The sequence below is a fragment of the Amphiura filiformis genome, chromosome 7 (assembly GCF_039555335.1).
Source record: "Amphiura filiformis chromosome 7, Afil_fr2py, whole genome shotgun sequence".
NCBI classification, from domain to species: domain Eukaryota; kingdom Metazoa; phylum Echinodermata; class Ophiuroidea; order Amphilepidida; family Amphiuridae; genus Amphiura; species Amphiura filiformis.
The window spans coordinates 11,851,789-11,872,373 of record NC_092634.1 but is presented as its reverse complement, the minus strand read 5'-3'; the positions used below and the strand labels follow the sequence as shown (position 1 = coordinate 11,872,373).

The window sequence follows — 20,585 nt, the reverse complement described above, 5'->3', positions numbered from 1 at the left end:
GCTTATATAGTCGGCACGTTAAAGCCCTTTCCACCAATTGCACAAATTGCACAAATAGCGATCATTGGAAGCAACTAGGATATGAGAAAAATAATCTAAGTTCAAAATTGCATAAATTGCACACATTGCTGACGGCTAGAAGGGACTTGGCGATCAATGTCATAATTGCTTATATAGTCGACACGTTAAAGCCCTTTCCACCAATTGCACAAATTGCACAAATAGCGATCATTGGAAGCAACTAGGATATGAGAAAAATAATCTAAGTTCAAAATTGCATAAATTGCACAAATTGCTGACGGCTAGAAGGGACTTGGCGATCAATGTCATAATTGCTTATATAGTCGCACGTTAAAGCCCTTTCCACCAATTGCACAAATTGCACAAATAGCGATCATTGGAAGCAACTAGGATATGAGAAAAATAATCTAAGTTCAAAATTGCATAAATTGCACAAATTGCTGACGGCTAGAAGGGACTTGGCGATCAATGTCATAATTGCTTATATAGTCGACACGTTAAAGCCCTTTCCACCAATTGCACAAATTGCACAAATAGCGATCATTGGAAGCAACTAGGATATGAGAAAAATAATCTAAGTTCAAAATTGCATAAATTGCACAAATTGCTGACGGCTAGAAGGGACTTGGCGATCAATGTCATAATTGCTTATATAGTCGACACGTTAAAGCCCTTTCCACCAATTGCACAAATTGCACAAATAGCGATCATTGGAAGCAACTAGGATATGAGAAAAATAATCTAAGTTCAAAATTGCTTATATGGCCAGTACGTTAAAGCCCTTTGAACCCTTGTCTTTTGCATTTACTTCTAGCTATTTGTGCTATTTGTACAATTTATATATGTGGCGAAATGTAAAATTTCCCTATACCTTAAGTATAGGAAATTTACTAAAACAACCAATCCTGCGCCTTTCTCGCTTTAGTGAGATTCAGTTCAGTTAGGGTTAAAGGCAATTAGCAAAACAGGATACTTTTTCTAACCTGGAAACTTCATGCAGTACCGATGACCAATGACAATAATGACCCAAATATATGTCCTAAATTATTGACAAGTTAGCTTAACCTAATTAATCTAGTGAACACAAATTTACTTCAACTTATTACATCTTTTAATTCACTTACTCTAATTCTTTAGATTAAAGGCTTATTATTCTAAATCCTGATTGTTTGTTTCTTTGCACTTCATTGATTGATCCATGTTGACAGCATTTTTAACTAGTTCATTATTCATTTTAACTCAATTTTTTGGCATGCTGGAACAAAATCAGAATCTATAATGTCACAATGCCTTCCAGAATACTATAATGTAGGCCTAATTCTGCTGAAATTAACTGACTGATCACTGTCAAAACCCCCAGTTTGATAGTTCTCCAACACCCTGATTCAACATCCTTCAAAATCCTGCCAAAAGTTATGAAACTTCATACACGCAACAACTATAACTTCTCAATTCAGATCTGAAGATCTTTTCACCCACAGCTCTATGACCCCACACACCGACATCGCCTGGCTAGTAATTACTTTGTCAGCAGAGACACTATAAAATAAATACCCGGGATCGATACACATGAATTTGCTATGCACGAGTTTGATATGAGAAGAAAATCTTTGGATACCGGGGTAGAAAATGATGAATATCTCCCGTAAATGATTTCGTATAAAGAAACCAGATGTGGTTCCTTGCACTTGAATATATATTTTGAACAGATATGATAGTCGTTAGCTTGCGTCTTGAGTCAAAAACTGACAATAATTCTGATTTATATGTGCCGAATTATATAGCGCAGTGTATAGGCCAATCGTGGAGGTAATCTAAAAGCATATGACCTATGGCATACCATGCTTGACTTGACACACAGCGAGGTCAGTCACCGAGCTAATCGGGCTATTGTCAGTAGCCTTAGTCAGATGTCCTTCGGCCCATTATGCGACTCAAAACTATTAAACAGGTCGATACAAAATGGCCATGCATGGCGGTGGATTCAACCTACCATGGCGATTTCTGCCATGAAGATATCGGGGCGATGACACTTTGCCCCATATAATCTATGACCCTGTGTAATTTCATTCAAATCAGTTCTATTTCCAAAACAGCCCATTTATATTACAACTAGCAAAACTTGGGCTAATATACTTTCAAAAATTCCACATTTCTGCCACACATCCCTACCCTGGAGGGGGTTCTTCCTTGTTGAATATGTATGTGGATGAGCCACAGATTCGGAGTACTGTTTCAGTGATTTGGGTATATCAACAGGTGTGTTTTCTGTGAAGACCAATGCACCCAATGTTGTGCATTTGGACAAAAGTGCCCTTAAAAATACCGGAGTTTGGGAAAATGTTGATGATATTTGGGTGCTTTTTGTGAAAAATTGCTATAATGACGGGTTGCAAAAACAAACAAACGTAGCCGTAGGTATAGAAAAACTCAGCATCTGAAAGTCTGTGTAGAAGATCCCCACTGCATCCATGTACAAACATGTAGATGGAAGAACCACCCCCCTCCCTATGAATGATCATAAATTTCCAAACAGTAAAAGGCTCCATTGATTACCTAACAAACATAATGGAACAATCCCAGTGGCGTGCGCAAAGGGGGGGGGGGGCAGGGGGGCCATGGCCCATCAGTCATTTCCCCCGAAATGACCGATTTCGCCCGCACCTTACACTCCTAATCAGACTCCATTCAGGGGAACTGAACAACCTGGCCCCCACTTTCATTGTGCTGCGCACGCCACTGAACAATCCATAAAATGCAAGACGCATTATATTTTTAGCAATGAACATCTGAATCTGATCATGGATGTGATCGCATCTACACAGGTTGTACAGTGAATGACCGACACGATTCCAGCTTACTCACATACATGATAAATGGACTTTGAAGTTTGCTCCAATGGGACTTCACACATATATTTATTTATGGAGGCCTGAGGGGCAGGTGTATTCCCCCTGGTACTGAGCAGGATCTTCTGAACCTGGACTTGACGCTGGACATCACACTTGGCGTCACACTTTGAGATGTCTAACATTTGTATATGACTAATCAACGCTACTTGACAATCATTCCATGGTAATGTGCTTCTTTACTTTATAAAGCAATTTTGTCAACTGAAATATGAATAATACTTTAATAGACAGAGAGAGGGGAGAGAGGGAGAGGAAGAGCAGCATCAACAGATACAGAGACACAAACACACAGAGTGATAGAGAGCGAAGATGGGAGAGGGGAAAGAGAGGGAGTGGGGAGGAGAGAAAGAGAATGAGAGAGGCTGGGGGAGAAAGGGGATAAAGATAAGCAGAAGACAGGGGTAAGAGAAGAGAAAGAGTGGAAGAAAGGGACATAAATAGACAGAGAGAGAGGGATAGGAAGAGCAAAATCAACAGATACAGAGACACAAACACACAGTGTGATAGAGAGCGAAGAAAGAGAGGAGTGAGGAAGAGGGAAAGAGAATGAGAGGCAGAGGGAGACCGAGTGAGAGAGAGAGAGATAGGGGATAGAGAGAAGCAGTAGGGGTAATAAGAGAAGTGAAAGAGTGGAAGAAAGGGACATAAATAGAGAAATGAGAGAGAGAGAGAGAGCAGGCTGATCAGATTGACTCATTTGCAGATCCGCAAGAAGGGGGCGAAAGCAATCAACCGCGATGATGGCTCTTTCTCTCTGAGTTACATAATCCACTGCTAAAACAAACTTTGATCCCGAGGAGTGAGATTGCATCCAAACACCGCAGGAAATGCAGTGGACCAGATCATGGGCTAGATCACTTGTGATCAAGCCATCAGCCTGGATGGCGAAAGCTCAAGTCAGTGAGTTAATATATAACCAATATCATTTGCAAAGTGTCAGACATCCTACTCACTCATTACAACATCTATGATCACCTAACTAATAGAAGTGTGCCTTCCTACTATAATATAAAGCAAGGCATGCCAAACATTAACTGATCATTGGGCACTGAATCATACAGGCCTGAAGCGTTATGGTTGACCCTAAATTATTAAATCAGTGAAATTGACAGATAACCTGGGATGCCACCATCAGGTAAACATTAACATGATTCAAGCTACCTGAAAGACAACAGGGTGTATCTCCTAATACCAACCAACCACATCCATATTTTACACCTAGTGACTCTGATAAGTTAGCCTTAAGTTGTTTCAGCTGGATGAACTACCCATCCTAGATTAATGTGACGGTCACTTGGATTGGAAACATACATGTTAGCTAAGGAAGGCTAGTCAGTGTATAATCGTGCCCCAGGACATGGGGGAACATATTTGGAAGCTGCTCGATGGCATCCTAAAGCACCAAACCACAGCCTTGTGACTCTGCATTGTCTGATCCATGCAACATAAGAACCTTAGCAATCTTGAAATGGTCATTTTGAAAAGGAAACATATACCTTTAGCAATATTATTATAACACCTATAGTGGAACAGGATAAATGAACAAAATGGAAGCTGCCAAGAGGCATCTACATTTGTACCAATTCACAAACCACATCCCTAAGCAGGTCCCAGTGACTTTGCATCATGATCTGATATGGTACAACCATGGAAGTACTAAATGTAGTGCTTCCATGGTACAACCAAGAGGCTTATTACCCTCAATCCCTCATGGTAAGGTCATTTAAAAAAAACCACCTGGAACAAGTAGATGGCTCTATATTTGGGCACCCCCCCCCCCCTCCCAGCACAACTTGATCTGAAACTTCAATTATGTATCAGCCATATATTCTAACCATCTAACCCTAAGCATAACTCTTACAACCAGTGACTCATATCTAATCCAATTGGAGACACTTAACTTAAACATTCTGAATTTGTCACCAGGAATTGAATCAAATTAGAAATCCTAGAAGACTTTTGGCTTCCTCCAGTGAGTGATGTTACATTTAGTGCAGGTGCAGGTGCATATGCCATCTTGCTATTCTCCCTGCAACATTGCGCAGAACAAAAATCAGGGCACTTTTAATATAGCAGCAATATTACACTTGTTATTGAATCTGGGAAAAGGGAAAATACGAGTGACCCTTTGTACGGTTATGGGTTATCACAAAACAAGGTTTTACCTGCAAAGTGTGTGTTGTGTTGCTCAAGCCTTTCATACATGCATGCTTAATTACTGTGTAGGCCTACACTTTGTAAAAAGCATTCGAGATGCTGCATATATATAACATGCAAAAAAAGCATGAAAAACAAAATGCACTTTTGTGCATGTGTTTGCATGGAGAACCTTGTTAAGTTGTTTTGGTAACAAGATGGCAGGTCTATGCAAAGGGCCAATAGAGTAGCTTCATTCTTGAAACAGTTTTCTATCTTCAGTAGATAGCACCACTAACATGATTCTAAATATATTTATATCTATCTTGTAACACTTGAGAGATAAAAATAACATAACACCGTTTGATGAAAGTCTTTTGGTTTTGTAAAGCACACACCGAAACAGATATTCAGCACTGTGTGTATAAGTTATCCAACAGTAAAATTGCACATGCACTAGGTCATAGACCCTATAGTTCTTTTCAAAGAATCATAAGAATCATCTAGAAGTTGTGGTTAGGGCTCTGATAGGGTGATACATAAAAATAAAGGTGTGCCCAGGATATTACATTGCATTACATAATCATATGGAGAGGGATTTCTCCATACTTCGAAAAGACAGAGCATAGTCATATCCTCTGAAAGTTAACTTCAAGGGCACTACCGTCTTTCTTAACATTCCTAAAACAGTGCCCCTGATTGGTTAATCATATGATATAGTCATGTGGATAACCAATCAAAATAGAGCTTTTAAAACTCTGAGCAATTTTAAGCTTACTGACTATTGGTTCAATTAAGAAATAAAGGGTAATGCATTATCCTTTACATAAATAATGTGTCGAGGCAGTAAAAGCGTAAATAATGGGTGAGCGCGAGCCGAACCCATTAAATATTTTACTGTCGAGGACACATTATTTGCGTGTAAAGGATAATGCTGCAGTGCAGTCAGCTGCACCCTTTATTTCTATTCTATTACCAGAAAATAGTGCGAATTAAAGAGAATAAAGTTTAACACAGTGCAACAAGTTAAACTCAATTTACCCTTGCTGAGAAATGGACCAATCCATGTTATTGTTTACCGGGTCAGATGTCAATAATTGTCATGCAGATAAATTTGTATTGTTTGGCTCGACCCGGGAACCAATGGGATTTGCCGCCTTCGCGGGTTTCGGGCGTGATTTGGTGGTGATTTATTCACTGTTGGTTTTGTATTGGACACGTCAACAACAAAAATCTTTGGCTACCGATTCTTAGAAATCAACAGCAACTTCATCAGACATAAACAACTGACTGATTGATGATAAAAAATCAAGCTTTGGGAAGCTTAAAATGTGCACGTTTACTGCATCAATAACAAGGACACGCTGATTTTTCTACCTTGTTTCTGCTTACTGCACAACAATATAATCAGGATTCAGGTTCGAATTTAATGCTGCGCTATGTATAATTGGTGGCGAGTTCGGCGCTGGCATGCAGTGCTAAAACTTGGATGTAAAAAATATTGATACATGTAGTAATATCAACATTTTGTGTGCGTTTTGTGAGCTAGCGAAATCAGTATTCTATACAATCGTCGTGGAAAATTCCGGAAAATTACGGTGAGCGAATCCCACTGAACAGCACAACATGCACATAAAGCAGTCATCTTCAAGACTTCATGAAATTTGTGGTTGAGTAATTTCTGATTAGGCGGAGAAATATCCGGGTGAGAATAAATTTATTTAATTTATGTATAATGCGGAGTCGAAATTGTATTTAAATGCATCTAAATAATATTTAATGGTGTTTTCTTGCACACGAAAAGTGCTCCAAAACTTTGCAATTCCTGTGGCTTTACGCATTTAATATTAATGTTTGTTTACCAAGTGTGGTTCTATGAATAATTCATGAGGTGTAATTGTTATGTAGGAGCAGGGTTTTACAATGCACATGTAGCCATTATCCAAATAAGGCAAGGCGTAATAAAAGACACGCTCATTATGACGTCAGGGTTCTTGAGAATTTGACATGGGCGAATCAATCGATATCCCGATTGGCAAACAATGACTTCCCATTGCAAATCAATGGCGAATTTTTCGGTGTCATCGTATACATTTGAGCCATAGTTTTTACCCGGCGAATTTGGACAAATATTACCAAAGTTACAGCAATTGTCGAATCAGTTTGGCAGCTCGGAATTCGGGATGGCAAAATTTAAGCAAATTAAACTATCGTTTTTGATTGCGTCGGTTCATTTAAGTAGGCCTAGGTTTTTTTCAGCATCGGATATGTTTTTAGGGTAAAGTTGACAGTCGTATTTTAATTTGGTGCCGAATTCAGTTCAAGCAGTGCCAAGAAATATTGTCAGTTTTCTTGAAATTAATGTGGTTTTCATTCAAGGGATCCCTTTTATAGTTAAAACACAAAAAATGTTGGGATCATTTGGCTTACAATTTACGTATTAAAAGCTGGAAAATCATAAGTAGAGAATTTACAGATGGTCAATTTTATGTTCCTACTTGTAAATAACAAAATCAATAAAAATAGAATAACAAAAGGGAAGATGTAAGACGATGATAATGTCGGTCAAGCGATTACGTGTTTGGGTTGGGAAATCCCTAATAATGATAATAGGTTTAAGTAGCAAAATATACGGTGTACAGATGATAATATTTAACGCCACTTGTAGCAAAATAGTTCACAAAGGCAATTTATTTTAGCCATAAAAATCTGGAAAATCCTTGTGCAATTTCCTATTCCCGTCTCCCCGTTCGTCAAAATGGGGTAAAGACAGCCCGTCACCCCCTGGCGAATTTAGCGTATAAGTTGGGCGTTTGTGGTAAAATTTTAGACAATTTATAGGTGTGATTTCTCCTTTTTATGTTAATGCAAGCATATTTTAGGTGATAATTGTTAGTATAACATTAGCAGGCCAGGTTTTTGTGGCTTATTGAAAGGAAGGGTATCATGAGTATATTTACCCTTGGATATTTACCTTCATAATGGACGATTATGTCTAAGCTTACTCTGCATAAAACGTATATAATTTACATGACAGAGTCGGTAATGCATTAGTTTTGTTTGTTTGGTTGAATTTGGTTTGATTGTGGCATAATGCCTTATACTTAAAAGGTAACCTAGTTTCATCCATAAAGTGGTCATATAGTGTAGGTCTAATTTTAGTCACGGGTTGTAGACAAAATGTATCGAAACAACAAGGATAGCCCGATATGTCCCTAGGCGAGAATTGTTATTGAATACTTGGATTTGGATTGGAAATTTGATTGGACTGGAATTGTAATGTAATGTTCTTTTCTTTGGATTTGGATTGAAGTTGGATTTAAAAATTGGATGTGAATTTAAAATTGAAAATAAATAAATAAATTTTCTTTGGATTTGGATTGAATAAATAAAAAAATAAAAAATAAAAAAATAAAAAAAAAATAAAAAATATGCAATGCTCTTTTCTTAGGATTGAATTTGGATTGAAAATTGGTTTTTGGATTTGGATTGGAAATTTGATTGGACTGGAATTGTAATGTTCTTTTATTTGGGTTTGGATTGAAGTTGGATTTAAAATTGGATGTGGATTGAAAATTGGAAAAATAAATAAATAAATAACATTGCAACGCTCTTTTCTTTGCATTGAATTTGGATTGAATTTTGGAATGGAAATTTGATTGGACTGGAATTGTAATATTCTTTTCTTTGGATTTGGATTGAATTTGGATTTAAAATTGGATTAAAAAAAAATAAATAAATAAATAATTGCAATGCTCTTTTCTTTGGATTGAATTTGGATTTGGATTGAAAATTGGATGTGGATTGAAAATGGAGAAAAAAAAAATAAATAATTGCAATGCTCTTTCCTTTGGATTGGATTTGGTTTGAAAATTGGATTTGGATTGAAAAAAAAAAAAAAAATAATAATAATAATAATAATAATGAAAGACCAGGGTTTATCATGTGTATTACGGTCTGTGTGAGGATTTTGATCATAGTTGCATACCTTTTTAACCTTGCATCCCTTGTTAGGCTTTGATCACAGGCTCAAGCGGGAATGTGGACGAGCTCTTGAGTCTTTATAGAACTTGATGGTATTACTTAGTAATGTGAAGTTCAGAAGTTCAACGGTAGATTTTAGATCATAAAACTTGGTGAAGAAGGATCTTGGATAGTTTAATAATCTTGTGGTAAATCTCAGGTCAAATATTTGGATGGTGATTTAAGGAGGAGTAGTTATGAGTGCATAAATACATTGGTCATCGCCCTGTTGGCCACAAGGGGCAATTTAAAGTAAAGTAAAATAAATTGGATGGTCATGAAACCAATATAAAGATATCTAATTAGGAAAAATCGTTAAGCAGGGTCAAAGAACTAATTAATGTAGAGAAGGATTTCATGAAAAGCGGGATAAAAATTCTTGAGGTCAAGTAAGTAAAAGCGGATTGTGTGAAAATTGGGAAAATGTGTTCCCTCATCCCTTGCATTTGTGATACAATGACAAGGATATATTGTGTCAAAGCATTTTTATTGTGGATTAAGGGTAATTAAGGCAAAGATTGCTTCAGTTTCTGGAATTAGTAATTAGTAAATGTCATATTTTGAAAGGGTTAAATTTGTATGAGAGTAGATCGCACAAATAATTTGTCATGCTTATCCACATAACACGATGGTTCATAAAAATGGTCAGGGAAAGAAATTAATACAAATTAAATATTCATCTGTCTCCTGATAACTTGTGTTGGATCACAAACAAAATCGAGGAGGTTTATTCAAGTTACACAGGGTAATTAGTGTAGATGTGCTGGCAGGTTGGTTCCCATTTCTTTCTTTTTCTTTCTTTTATTTATATTGCAGGCGATACCAATGACACTTTGATGCTGGTGGTAAGAAACAAGCCTGACCTGTATGTACATGTACACCTGGACACCCATATAATTGCTAGTGACTACTAGACTTTGTGTGAGGCGACAGTAGACTTTGACATGCACAGTGAAGCATATTGAAAATTTTGTGTCATCTCGAAACTGAACTTACATACGAGCAATACAAGGGAGAGCATGCATCTTTTACACAAATTGTACTGTCAGAAGTCTATTGAACCAAATAAGTTCTGAAGTTCGGAGTCCAGCTAACGAAAAAGTTAATACTTTAGGGCTTCTCTTGGTGTATATAATAGCATCGTTTGATCAACCACAGTTGAACTTTGCATGGGAAATTTTAATTTGAGCATTCCTTGATGTCGAGTTGTGGAAATTTGGAAGATGGGTTGTGCATGATTTAGCCATGACCGGCGCTTTGGTAAGGCAACTCAGGAACAAAGGGTTGCATGTACATCGAGAGTGCTGAAATAGAATAAAATAAAGCAAGACATCAGGCAGAATGCTGTTAGCCACATTGGTCCAATATTTCTGACGCTTAAAATGGAATTAAACAACCCAATCACTGGGTTCTGTATGTGCGGTTGTGCGTAAGTGTACTGGCCAGTGCAAGGTGCCCTACTCGGATCACAAGGTCTATTTTCACTACACAACAGAATAACTCGATTTCTGCCGAGATAGAGCGAAAAAGATTTTTCAATTGGTAACTAAAAGTATGAAAGAAAGTTAACCATTGTGATGTTGATCATCAAAAGATCAAATCAACATCTTCATATATTTGAAGAAAGAAGAATTAACTTAAAGAGTCGTAAATTCATCCAACTTCGCATTGGTAGTGGACAACATATACACAAATTTTATACAATTTCGCAGAGTTGGACGAAAACTTTAGGGGACAACATGGGAAATTTCCATTGGACAAATGAATCTCATGGGACTTGGAATATCACTAATATCTGGATTTCTAAAAATTGATTACATTGTAAGTAAAATTGTACAAGAAACAATTTATACAGTGGTGAGCCCTCTGATATTATATTGATGTGCTTTGCGTTACGTAATAGTATGACTATACGAGGGTAGAAGTGGTTGAGTACATCACGTCAGGTGCGGTTTATATCTCAACAACATATATATTCTGTTGCACATTTGAAATTAATAACATTTAGTCAATCGTGCTTGTATTTGTTTGATTAAGTCTGTGTTAAAGGGAAGTAGGAATCAACTCCAGGTTGGCATGGGGTAGCTAGACTCTGGGGCCAAGTCCCGGGGGCCAAGTACTATGCCCTCATTTTTTCTAGTTTTTTTGTGAGGTTGCGCAGCCGGCTAGTTATCGCGTTGATTTCTTTCAATATCCTATTGTGACGATACAATGTATCTTGCAGCATATAGAGCCAGCATAATTAGTAGTGTTATTGTGGAGAATTATATGGATTACAGTCAATATCCAGCAAAGAACTTATAGTGCTGTTTTATGCTAATCAGCAATTAGTGGCACAGAGCCAAACTGTGATTTATATTTCAATGTGCCAACAATAAAATCCTTCATTGAGGTTCCATTTAGTTATCAGTAGCATTATCAAACATAGGCAGATATATCACCATGTAGTTTCTGGTTTTCAAACAGGCGCTCTCAAATCGCTAGTCAACTTTTAAATATGTGCCTCATTCCATTGTGTATCATCCAGGAGCGATAGAGGAGGTTTAGGTAATGATATCCGTGCAGCAAAGTGAACAAACAAGTTTACGGGGGGAAGGGGGGGGGGAATTAACCAAGTTCCTTATAAAATAAGTCCCTTGTGTGGGGTTTTGAATTATCTTTTCTGTATTTATTTATTATGATATATGTATATGTCATAGAATGCTAACATTAAGACTTGATCCTTGTAACTTCAGGTAGACCACCTGTTGAAGAGTCTCAGGAATTCCACTTGGGAGCGTGGGATCTGTATGCACCAGTACCATAATTTATTGTTGAGTTTCCAGCCATGATATTTGATGAATAATCCACGGGTTCGGGGTCAAACGCTCAGAATTTAGCCTCGGGTGGCGGCCACCAGAGTGCAAGTTTGGATCACATTTGGTTTTGCTAAAGCGAGATTTTCGGCGCCTTTGGTCGTTGTTTCGCTAGAGTCTTGGGTTGGGTAATTCGCTCGATTAGAGAATCTCCTATTATATATTTGGCAATTATACGGCTGAGAGTTTGTTTGTTTGTTTGTTTGTTTATTTGTTGTAGGTACTGGTGCGGGTCTTAAACAAAAGTCAATAAATGGTTGTCGTGTCTGATTGCCAACATGCATGCAAATTTTGCGTCCGAGTGTTTTCAATTTCTCTGTCTTGGGGTAATAAAGTTTAACACAGTGCAACAAGTTAAACTCAATTTACCCTTGCTGAGAAATGGACCAATCCATGTTATTGTTTACCGGGTCAGATGTCAATAATTGTCATGCAGATAAATTTGTATTGTTTGGCTCGACCGGGAACCAATGGGATTTGCAGCCAGCGGGTTTGAGGCGTGATTTGGTGGTGATTTATTCACTGTTGGTTTTGTATTGGACACGTCAACAACAAAAATCTTCCCACCCACCGCGCCCTGTGTGGACATGTGAGAAGGAAGTAAAATATAATTATGTGTGACAGTAATGAGATAATGACCTGTATAAATACAGATATATTTTATCTACTACATGGTAGTGTGTTAAATAATAGCTAATTAAAGCATTTAACTGTCTGTAAGTTTAAAAGAAAAATCAAGAATTATGGTCCCTGTAGATAAGGAGGAGGAATAAAGAGTTGGCGCCGATCATTAAAATTACATGTGACTTGCAATTAATTTCCCTTTCTCGATCTTCATATTTACAATGTACACTGTTTAATTAGATCATGTGTTCAATATGTTGCTACATAAAATTTATATAATTGTTCTGTATCAAACTTTTTAGAATGATAGTTCAAGAGGGAAAGTAAGTCGTCAAAACTATATATATGTACAGGAATTGACAATCGTATTGTTACATGCAGGCACAGGTCCGGTGTCATCAAAAACAGTAAAGTAGTCTTTTATAAGGTCAAAGACTTCACACAGTAAGCAAAAGAAAATAATGCTGGGTTTTGAATTATCTTTTCTGTATTTATTTATTATGATATATGTATATGTCATAGAATGCTAACATTAAGACTTGATCCCTTGTAACTTCAGGTAGACCACCTGTTGAAGAGTCTCAGGAATTCCACTTGGGAGCGTGGGATCTGTATGCACCAGTACCATAATTTATTGTTGAGTTTCCAGCCATGATATTTGATGAATAATCCACGGGTTCGGGGTCAAGCGCTCAGAATTTAGCCTCGGTGGCGGCCACCAGAGTGCAAGTTTGGATCACATTTGGTTTTGCTAAAACGAGATTTTCGGCGCCTTTGGTCGTTGTTTCGCTAGAGTCTTGGGTTGGGTAATTCGCTCGATTAGAGAATCTCCTATTATATATTTGGCAATTATACGGCTGAGAGTTTGTTTGTTTGTTTGTTTGTTTATTTGTTGTAGGTACTGGTGCGGGTCTTAAACAAAAGTCAATAAATGGTTGTCGTGTCTGATTGCCAACATGCATGCAAATTTTGCGTCCGAGTGTTTTCAATTTCTCTGTCTTGGGGTAAAATATCATTTTTTGGCACAAATATTTAAAGTTGTTTACTTCAAGGTGGAGCGCGTGACGCTTAAGTGACAGCGCAGATCGCGGAATATTGCACACGCAACCAAGCGTAATGCTGTGCGTAGAATGTATTCTGGCGCTTCGACCCATTATTGCAGAATAATGGGCTCTCACGTGACGCGTTTTAACAAATCACAGTGCGCGATTTTGAATAATGGGTCATAAGAGTAATAGAATACATGATATAGCCCTCTTTGTAACCAATCAAAATAGTTTTTTGATGTCAATAATTTGACCCATAGTGTTACCCCTAATGAAACTTTTCATCACTAGTGGCCCTATGTACAGCACATGTTATATGTACCGTAACTAATTAGCCTACTCATAGTGTCATAATCATCAAAATTGTGTTAATTGTTCTTTATTGACAAGGTGTGCCATATCACTGTCATATCATTTCAATGAATCACATTTCACAAGTGGTAACAATTACCTTATAACTTGAAAATGTCAAGTTTGACCCCATCTGAAAACCTTACCAAAAGCCCCATTATACCATTTTTTCACCCTGATGTGGCAGTGACATCAGTGTATTTCATTAGGCGCAACTTCAAGTAGCTAGCAGACGCATCAAGCGCTGGTGTACGCACACATTGTGCTTAAAGACACTGCATAGATGCGCGCGAGAAACAGCTGCCTGAACATGTTGACGTCACTACCACATCAGGGTGAAAAATATTATAAACATAAACTTTCCATTCATATCTGAAGACTGGGTCTTAAGATTAATATTTACTAAAACAATATACAAATAGTTCAATCATTGGACGCTGCATTCAAGGTAGTTACCGGGGGTAGTTATTCACAGAAGAGAACGTTATTATAAATCTTATAATAAATTAATAATGATGTTGCAAGACTAAATCCTGTGCTTGTCCATTGGGCTATTCCAGAAAATAGATGCACACCCCCTATAGAGGAGTTCGGATATCCAGACTTTTTGTCCAGTCGTGACTGTTGGAAATCCAGACTTTTAAAGTGTCCAAAGGCAAAAAATAGTTCAGAATCAGAAATCCTCAATCTGAGAGCTCATTTTCAACATTTCCGTGAGTTTTCCTTCATTTGATTGGATTTCCAAGCTTTTTCCAGTAACATTGGCAACTGGAATTCCAGTCACTTTCAGAAAGCAGACTTGGAAATCCCGACATTTCTTCGATTGAAAAGTTACTCCTCTATAGGGGGTGTGCACCTATTTTCTGGAATAGCCCAATTTTCACCAGTGTTTTTTACCGAGTTAGAAAATTTTATAAGATCACCTGAATAGCTGAGTGAATATTCTGCCTTGAGAGACTTATAAATTTTGATAACAATCAGATTTTTGCCCCTTCCTTTGGCCCAAGATCATAAGAACATGAATCACCTCAATTAGTGGTGCTATTCATTACATTAATGTCACGCAATGTTTCACAAATGTTTTAAGTGTTAGAAAAAATACCATCTGCCAGTGCAGATCATGTTGGTATTGTAATCCCTATCTTGCTGGTTCAAGTCTCCTAGAATCTTATGATTTATTTTTTAAGATAGGCAGGGTTAGGAATATAAATGTAGAAAGATTGAAGTATTCAATAATACAATGACTAACTGCTCTCTGAGGTTAACCTCCTAAGCACTACCTGCCGATCTAACATTCTCTCTGATTGGTCAATTACATGATATCTTCATTTTAATCACCAATCAGAATGGAGCTTAACAAATAATTCAACCCAATTGTTTTACATTGTGAAATTATTCTAACAATGTTGCTGATTGGTCCAATTGATAATGAAAACTTCTTTTTGACCGATAGGCAGGTAGTTCTCATGGGGTTAAATATCTAGGTCTAGACCATAGAGCTTTATACAGCTCTATGGTCTAGACCAAGAGAATATATTGAGCTAGAATCTTACACCCGGGCTCGCACCTGGGACCTACACAAGAAGAAATTTGTATAAGAGTGACAAAACCTGTGCAACACCTGGTGCGAAATCTTACTTTGATCGACAGGGTTAACTGACTTTTTATTACAAGGAAGAATACTCATGATTAAGCTTAACTATCAGATCATGTTTTGTCATGGCCTACAAGTTAATAAGAACCTTGCCTTTTCAACTGGCACCAAATGATATCCCTCATACCAAGGTATATTAAACCAACTGTCATTGGTAATTAGAAACAGCATTTATGTTGTGTCATGATTCCACCATTTTGTTGGTGATTATATTAGGCCGGGTATTAGGCTAATGACAGTTGATTCATTGGTTCAATTTTCATACATTTGGACACAGGAGGAGATGACTATTTCATTTGACATACTTTTATGATGACACACTTCACTGGTATCAGGCAATACCTGAACCTTGATTCCTGCGGAACATTTTTTCCCTATGGATAGACCTTTAAGGAAATGTACAAATTTGTGAAAACTTCATGTCACAGAAACATGGATTCTCTTCAAAACACAAAATCCTAATGGTGTGAAAACATCATGCTGTACAGTATTTGATATATATTTCCTTTTAAAAACTTGATGAAAAATTTGCTTTGGCCTAAAAGAAAAGTTGGTGCGAGCGGGAAATGGGAACCACCGAATCAACTTTGGACATTCAGACTGTCAAGTATACATCATAAAACAATAATATTTTGTAGATCTACATCTCCATCAAAATCATTAGCATATTCATCATAAGATACAAGCTACAGCACCATATGATACATGGGCATCAATCTGTGAAGGGGATCGTGCCCCCCCCCCATCTCATTTTAGATGGGGATACAATTACAATATCAAATGCTCCCCACACATTTTAGCAATATTAAACAACATTTTTAAGTCTGTGCTACTATATATATCCAACGATATTGTAAAACTGTGCACTAAACTAACTGATTTCTTTATTGAGCCCCCCCCCCCCCATTTTAGAATGGATTGATCCCTTTTACAAAGTATTTACTTCCCTTGTGGTTCATTTGACTTCTGTGAAGAGTTACATACCAAGATTTAACAGTTCAACTTGCATAGATCTATAAAGACAAGCAGATTATTTCTTAAACTTTGCCATTGCTCCTACAATAAGTGTCTATAGCTACAACAGTCAGGGAGTGCCTTTTGGAATTTGCAGGAGAGCATTTTAAAAATAGCTCTTCTGGAGCCTTCAAGGAGAGCTGTTTATAGCATTTACAATAGAAGGATGTAAGGAGAGAATGCTCCACTAAGGAGAGCTAAAAATCACTCTACTATATCGGATTTAATGAAAGCAGGAGAGACTGATTGCTCTTGCTCTCCTCAAAAGGCAGTTCCTGAACAGTCCCAGTAATTTTGTTGGCAAAAACTTAATATTGTTCTTGCCAGGATGAAACAAATCTTGGTGATTTTTTTCACCTATGCTGTCAACAAAGAAACAAAAACTTTTCACATTCTAGTTTCACAAATCATTTACTGATCAAATCTCAAACTGTGACTCCCTACAACACCATCTACATATTTCTTTTACTCCTACATGTAACTAAATTGATAAATTTAATTACTAAATTGCAATCAAACATCAAGAGCATGCTTGCTTACCAAATCCTCTCCTTGAATTAGATGTCATCTTTGGACATAGCGTAGGGTTACACACCACTGTATCCGTAAAAGATTCCATGGTTATCGTTGGTATATCACACTAATAATACTCCTTAGAGAATTGACTCATCTATCTCAATCACTGATATTACTCGTTAATCCGCCAGTCCAATAGAACAAGATATCCACTCCATGATAGAATCACACTCTATTGATGAAATTCTTGTACCTCCATTTTTATCGAGGTGTTATAGCTTGATCATAAAAATCCTGGCTTGCTGGATACAAACAATTCAAAAGTTAGCTGCACTAAGACTGTACGTCCGTTGTTTTTCCAAGTCGATCAAGTCAACTAATATCGTAGTGGGTGTTAAGTAGAAATTTCTATAAAAATAGATGATGAATCTGTTCCAATTGTAAATAAAATTAAATGTTACGTAATCCAAGTCATATATACATGTATGGATGGTATCCTTATCTTATATCCCAGCAGTTATCTAGTGCCACTTTGCTCAATGGTGTGCTATATATACACCTTGTACTCCACTGCTCGCATGCATCAGTTTCTATAGATACCGATGATGATGAAAGTTCCACGTCAGATGCTAGCTCACTCGTAATCACTACTCAACCGTGATGTTATTAGAGCGCTGTGCCACACACATATGTACAAAACTTGTTAGTGTAATTTGAACGCAGTTGTCCAGATTTAGCTTTGAGTCATCAAATAAGTGGTTTTTTAACAAATTTTGTCACCAGCGTGTGCATAAATTGTCTTAATTATTCCAGTGTGAAGCTATTCCATGGTGAGAATACATCAATTCCAAATGAAAGCAATATACTGACTGCTATGTTAGTATGAAGTCCTTTTTAGTTGCTAACCAATGACTTTTGCTTAAAACACAGATCCAAGTCAAAATATTTCCTCAACGTCCTACATGTATGTCTATCGCACCTTTAGAAAACATCTATCCCATCCAGAGTCTAACTATGTTGTGAACAAGTCCTGCTGTATGCGCTAATTGATGACTTACTCAATGTGCTCTGCATAAATGATCACTGCACGGATTAGGGTGAAGTAACTAGACGTAACTAACCAACAAAAACTTCCAATTCCAGTCCTTAGGTGTACACACCAGCTGGATGTGTTTGCGTTTACGAATCCTGGTGGATGTTGAGTTATAATTAATCCTTTACAACAATAGCTTGTTGCCCGTCATCCGTGGTTGTTTTTCATAAATCAGTAATCCCAGCTTGGATTACATACGTTACAGTTGACGTCTTTTCAAGTTGAATGACTTACTTAGAATGACACCTACATACTTCCCCCCTGACAAATTGGTCAAGCCTGCTGCAAGGATGAGCTGACCGGGTGAGCTGAACACTAAACTGCCAAGTTATAAAAGCTGATGGCACCTCGTTGGGGCTGAAGTCATCGCCGGGATGCTATAAATAGTCACCAAGCCGACACTCACTCAGAGTCAGCTTTATAATTTGTGTCAATCAGATCTGTGTGCAGGAAATTTGCCAAATGAGCTCACTAATGTGCCTCTCATACAACATGATATGTCAACTTTTGTGGCATAAATTTGCGGTAAACATTTACAGTTTGGAACTTTTTGCGATAATTATTTTTGGGATTTTTTCCTTCAACAATATCAGTCTAATATTAACATTTCAAACAAATTTTGAAAAGTCATACCTGTCAAGATAATGTATTCACTGCAAAGACAGAATCAGATATCTGAGGGGACAAATCCCGGGGACAAATCTAAATACTTTACTAAACACCTGCCAGCCAATTTGACAACAGGGAAAAGGGACCTGACATTGACACTACAGATCCTGGACAGCTGAAACACTTTCTCCAAAACCATTCCTTCCAAAGATGATGACCACATACACCTTTTACCAAGTAATATGCAAATAAACTCATTAGTAAGTAGATACATTTATCATCTAAGAAATTTCCACCATAGTTTTCCAGACTGGTCACTTCCTTCTTCGTAATAGTGGAAAGACATCGGTATGATTTTGAATCTTTCATGATAAGACACTAGTTGATAAGATACAGATGAATTGAAGACTTCAGGGGAACTTGATCTCATTGGTGATGATATATACTGGCTGCTGGAGTGCGGTATTGATACTGCGCCCTATGCCATTTAGTCATTTTGCCGTAGTCTTTGTTGGAGCTGTAAATAAGTTCTGGGGGGAAAACTGCAAAGTTGTGCCCTGTTATATATTCTGGGACAAAAAGGTCATGCAAAACATTGCAATTTTGTATAAATTTGGCAAATAATGAAATGAATTTACCCCTGTGATTATGCATCAGGATGAAATTATTTTTTATCTGAAATGGGCATAAGATCACTTTGGAACATCATTATTTGCTACCAACTGCAATGTTACTCCCATCTCCCTAAGAATATGAAATATAAATGAATTTACATTTATTTGTTGATTTTGACTGTAAGCCTATTATATTCTTACATCTACCTATTCAGTATTTAAAATGGGTGTGACCTGATGGACAGCCTCATCCCCGAATTTTATTCATCAAAACTGAGATTTTGGTATTGGAGTAAAGCTCATATTTTTCTCATTACCCCAGTAAACTTTAACACCCGAGATATGTATTTTTTACATGGTACAAACAAAATGTGGTGAATTGTGGTAACCACACCAGAAATATATGTACTATCTTTATGGGACATTGTTCAAAACCGATGTAGCAAAACATGTACAACTCAAAATTTGGAAACATTCTATTTTAATGGCTGGCGTCAAGATAGAAAACAAAACATGAAAAGATTAAACCCTGCTCATTCAATGTAACCAAAGATAATGCACTCAATTGGCCTACAGATCACATGATTTTCTCTATTGAAAAAAAAATGGCAAGAACTAAAATAAAATGTATCTGAACAATACAAAATGACTATGCTCACTGTCTTTTGGCACAATTCAAAGGTTTTTTTTCTATTCTTTGACATAATTTCACCTACACTTCCTCAATTAGCACTACTGTGTGCCAGGGGAAATTTAAAGCCTGAAGACAGCACATATGTGTATGAACCATATGATGCGATAATCCTTTATGTCGGGAATTTGACGCAAAACATTTTACTGTTAAAAGACTTTGCACCGGTAGTTTTTAATTTAAATGCACTTGGATTACAAATTCTCAGATCTCATGTCATCATGTACTGTTGCTGTTTTTGTTTGCTGCTGCTGCTGCTTTTGAGTATTGTTGATGCATACATTATTGTTGCAGCAGGTGTTAGGCAAAAAAATTACTTGATTGTCCTCATCCGACTGACCCTAACCTGGAAAAACCTGGAAAAAAGTTTTGCTTTTTCCTGTATAAATGAATAACTACACTAATAATCAGTTCCAGAAAAAGAGG

At 37.2% G+C, this 20,585-nt stretch overlaps 1 protein-coding gene across 3 annotated transcripts in view; it reads right to left on the bottom strand.

The window, feature by feature from the left end:
- LOC140156749 (uncharacterized) overlaps nucleotides 1-20,585 on the bottom strand; it is a 93,437-nt gene that overhangs the window by 54,144 nt on the left and 18,708 nt on the right. For 2 of the 3 annotated variants that reach the window (XM_072179703.1, XM_072179706.1), the window contains exon 1: nucleotides 17,177-17,302. The exons of the other annotated variant lie outside the window; for it this stretch is intronic. In XM_072179703.1, coding sequence (XP_072035804.1) covers nucleotides 17,177-17,255 — 79 coding nt within the window. In that variant the 5' untranslated portion in view covers nucleotides 17,256-17,302. Of the gene's footprint in view, nucleotides 1-17,176; nucleotides 17,303-20,585 lie in introns of those variants that run through there. 3 annotated transcript variants of the gene reach the window in all.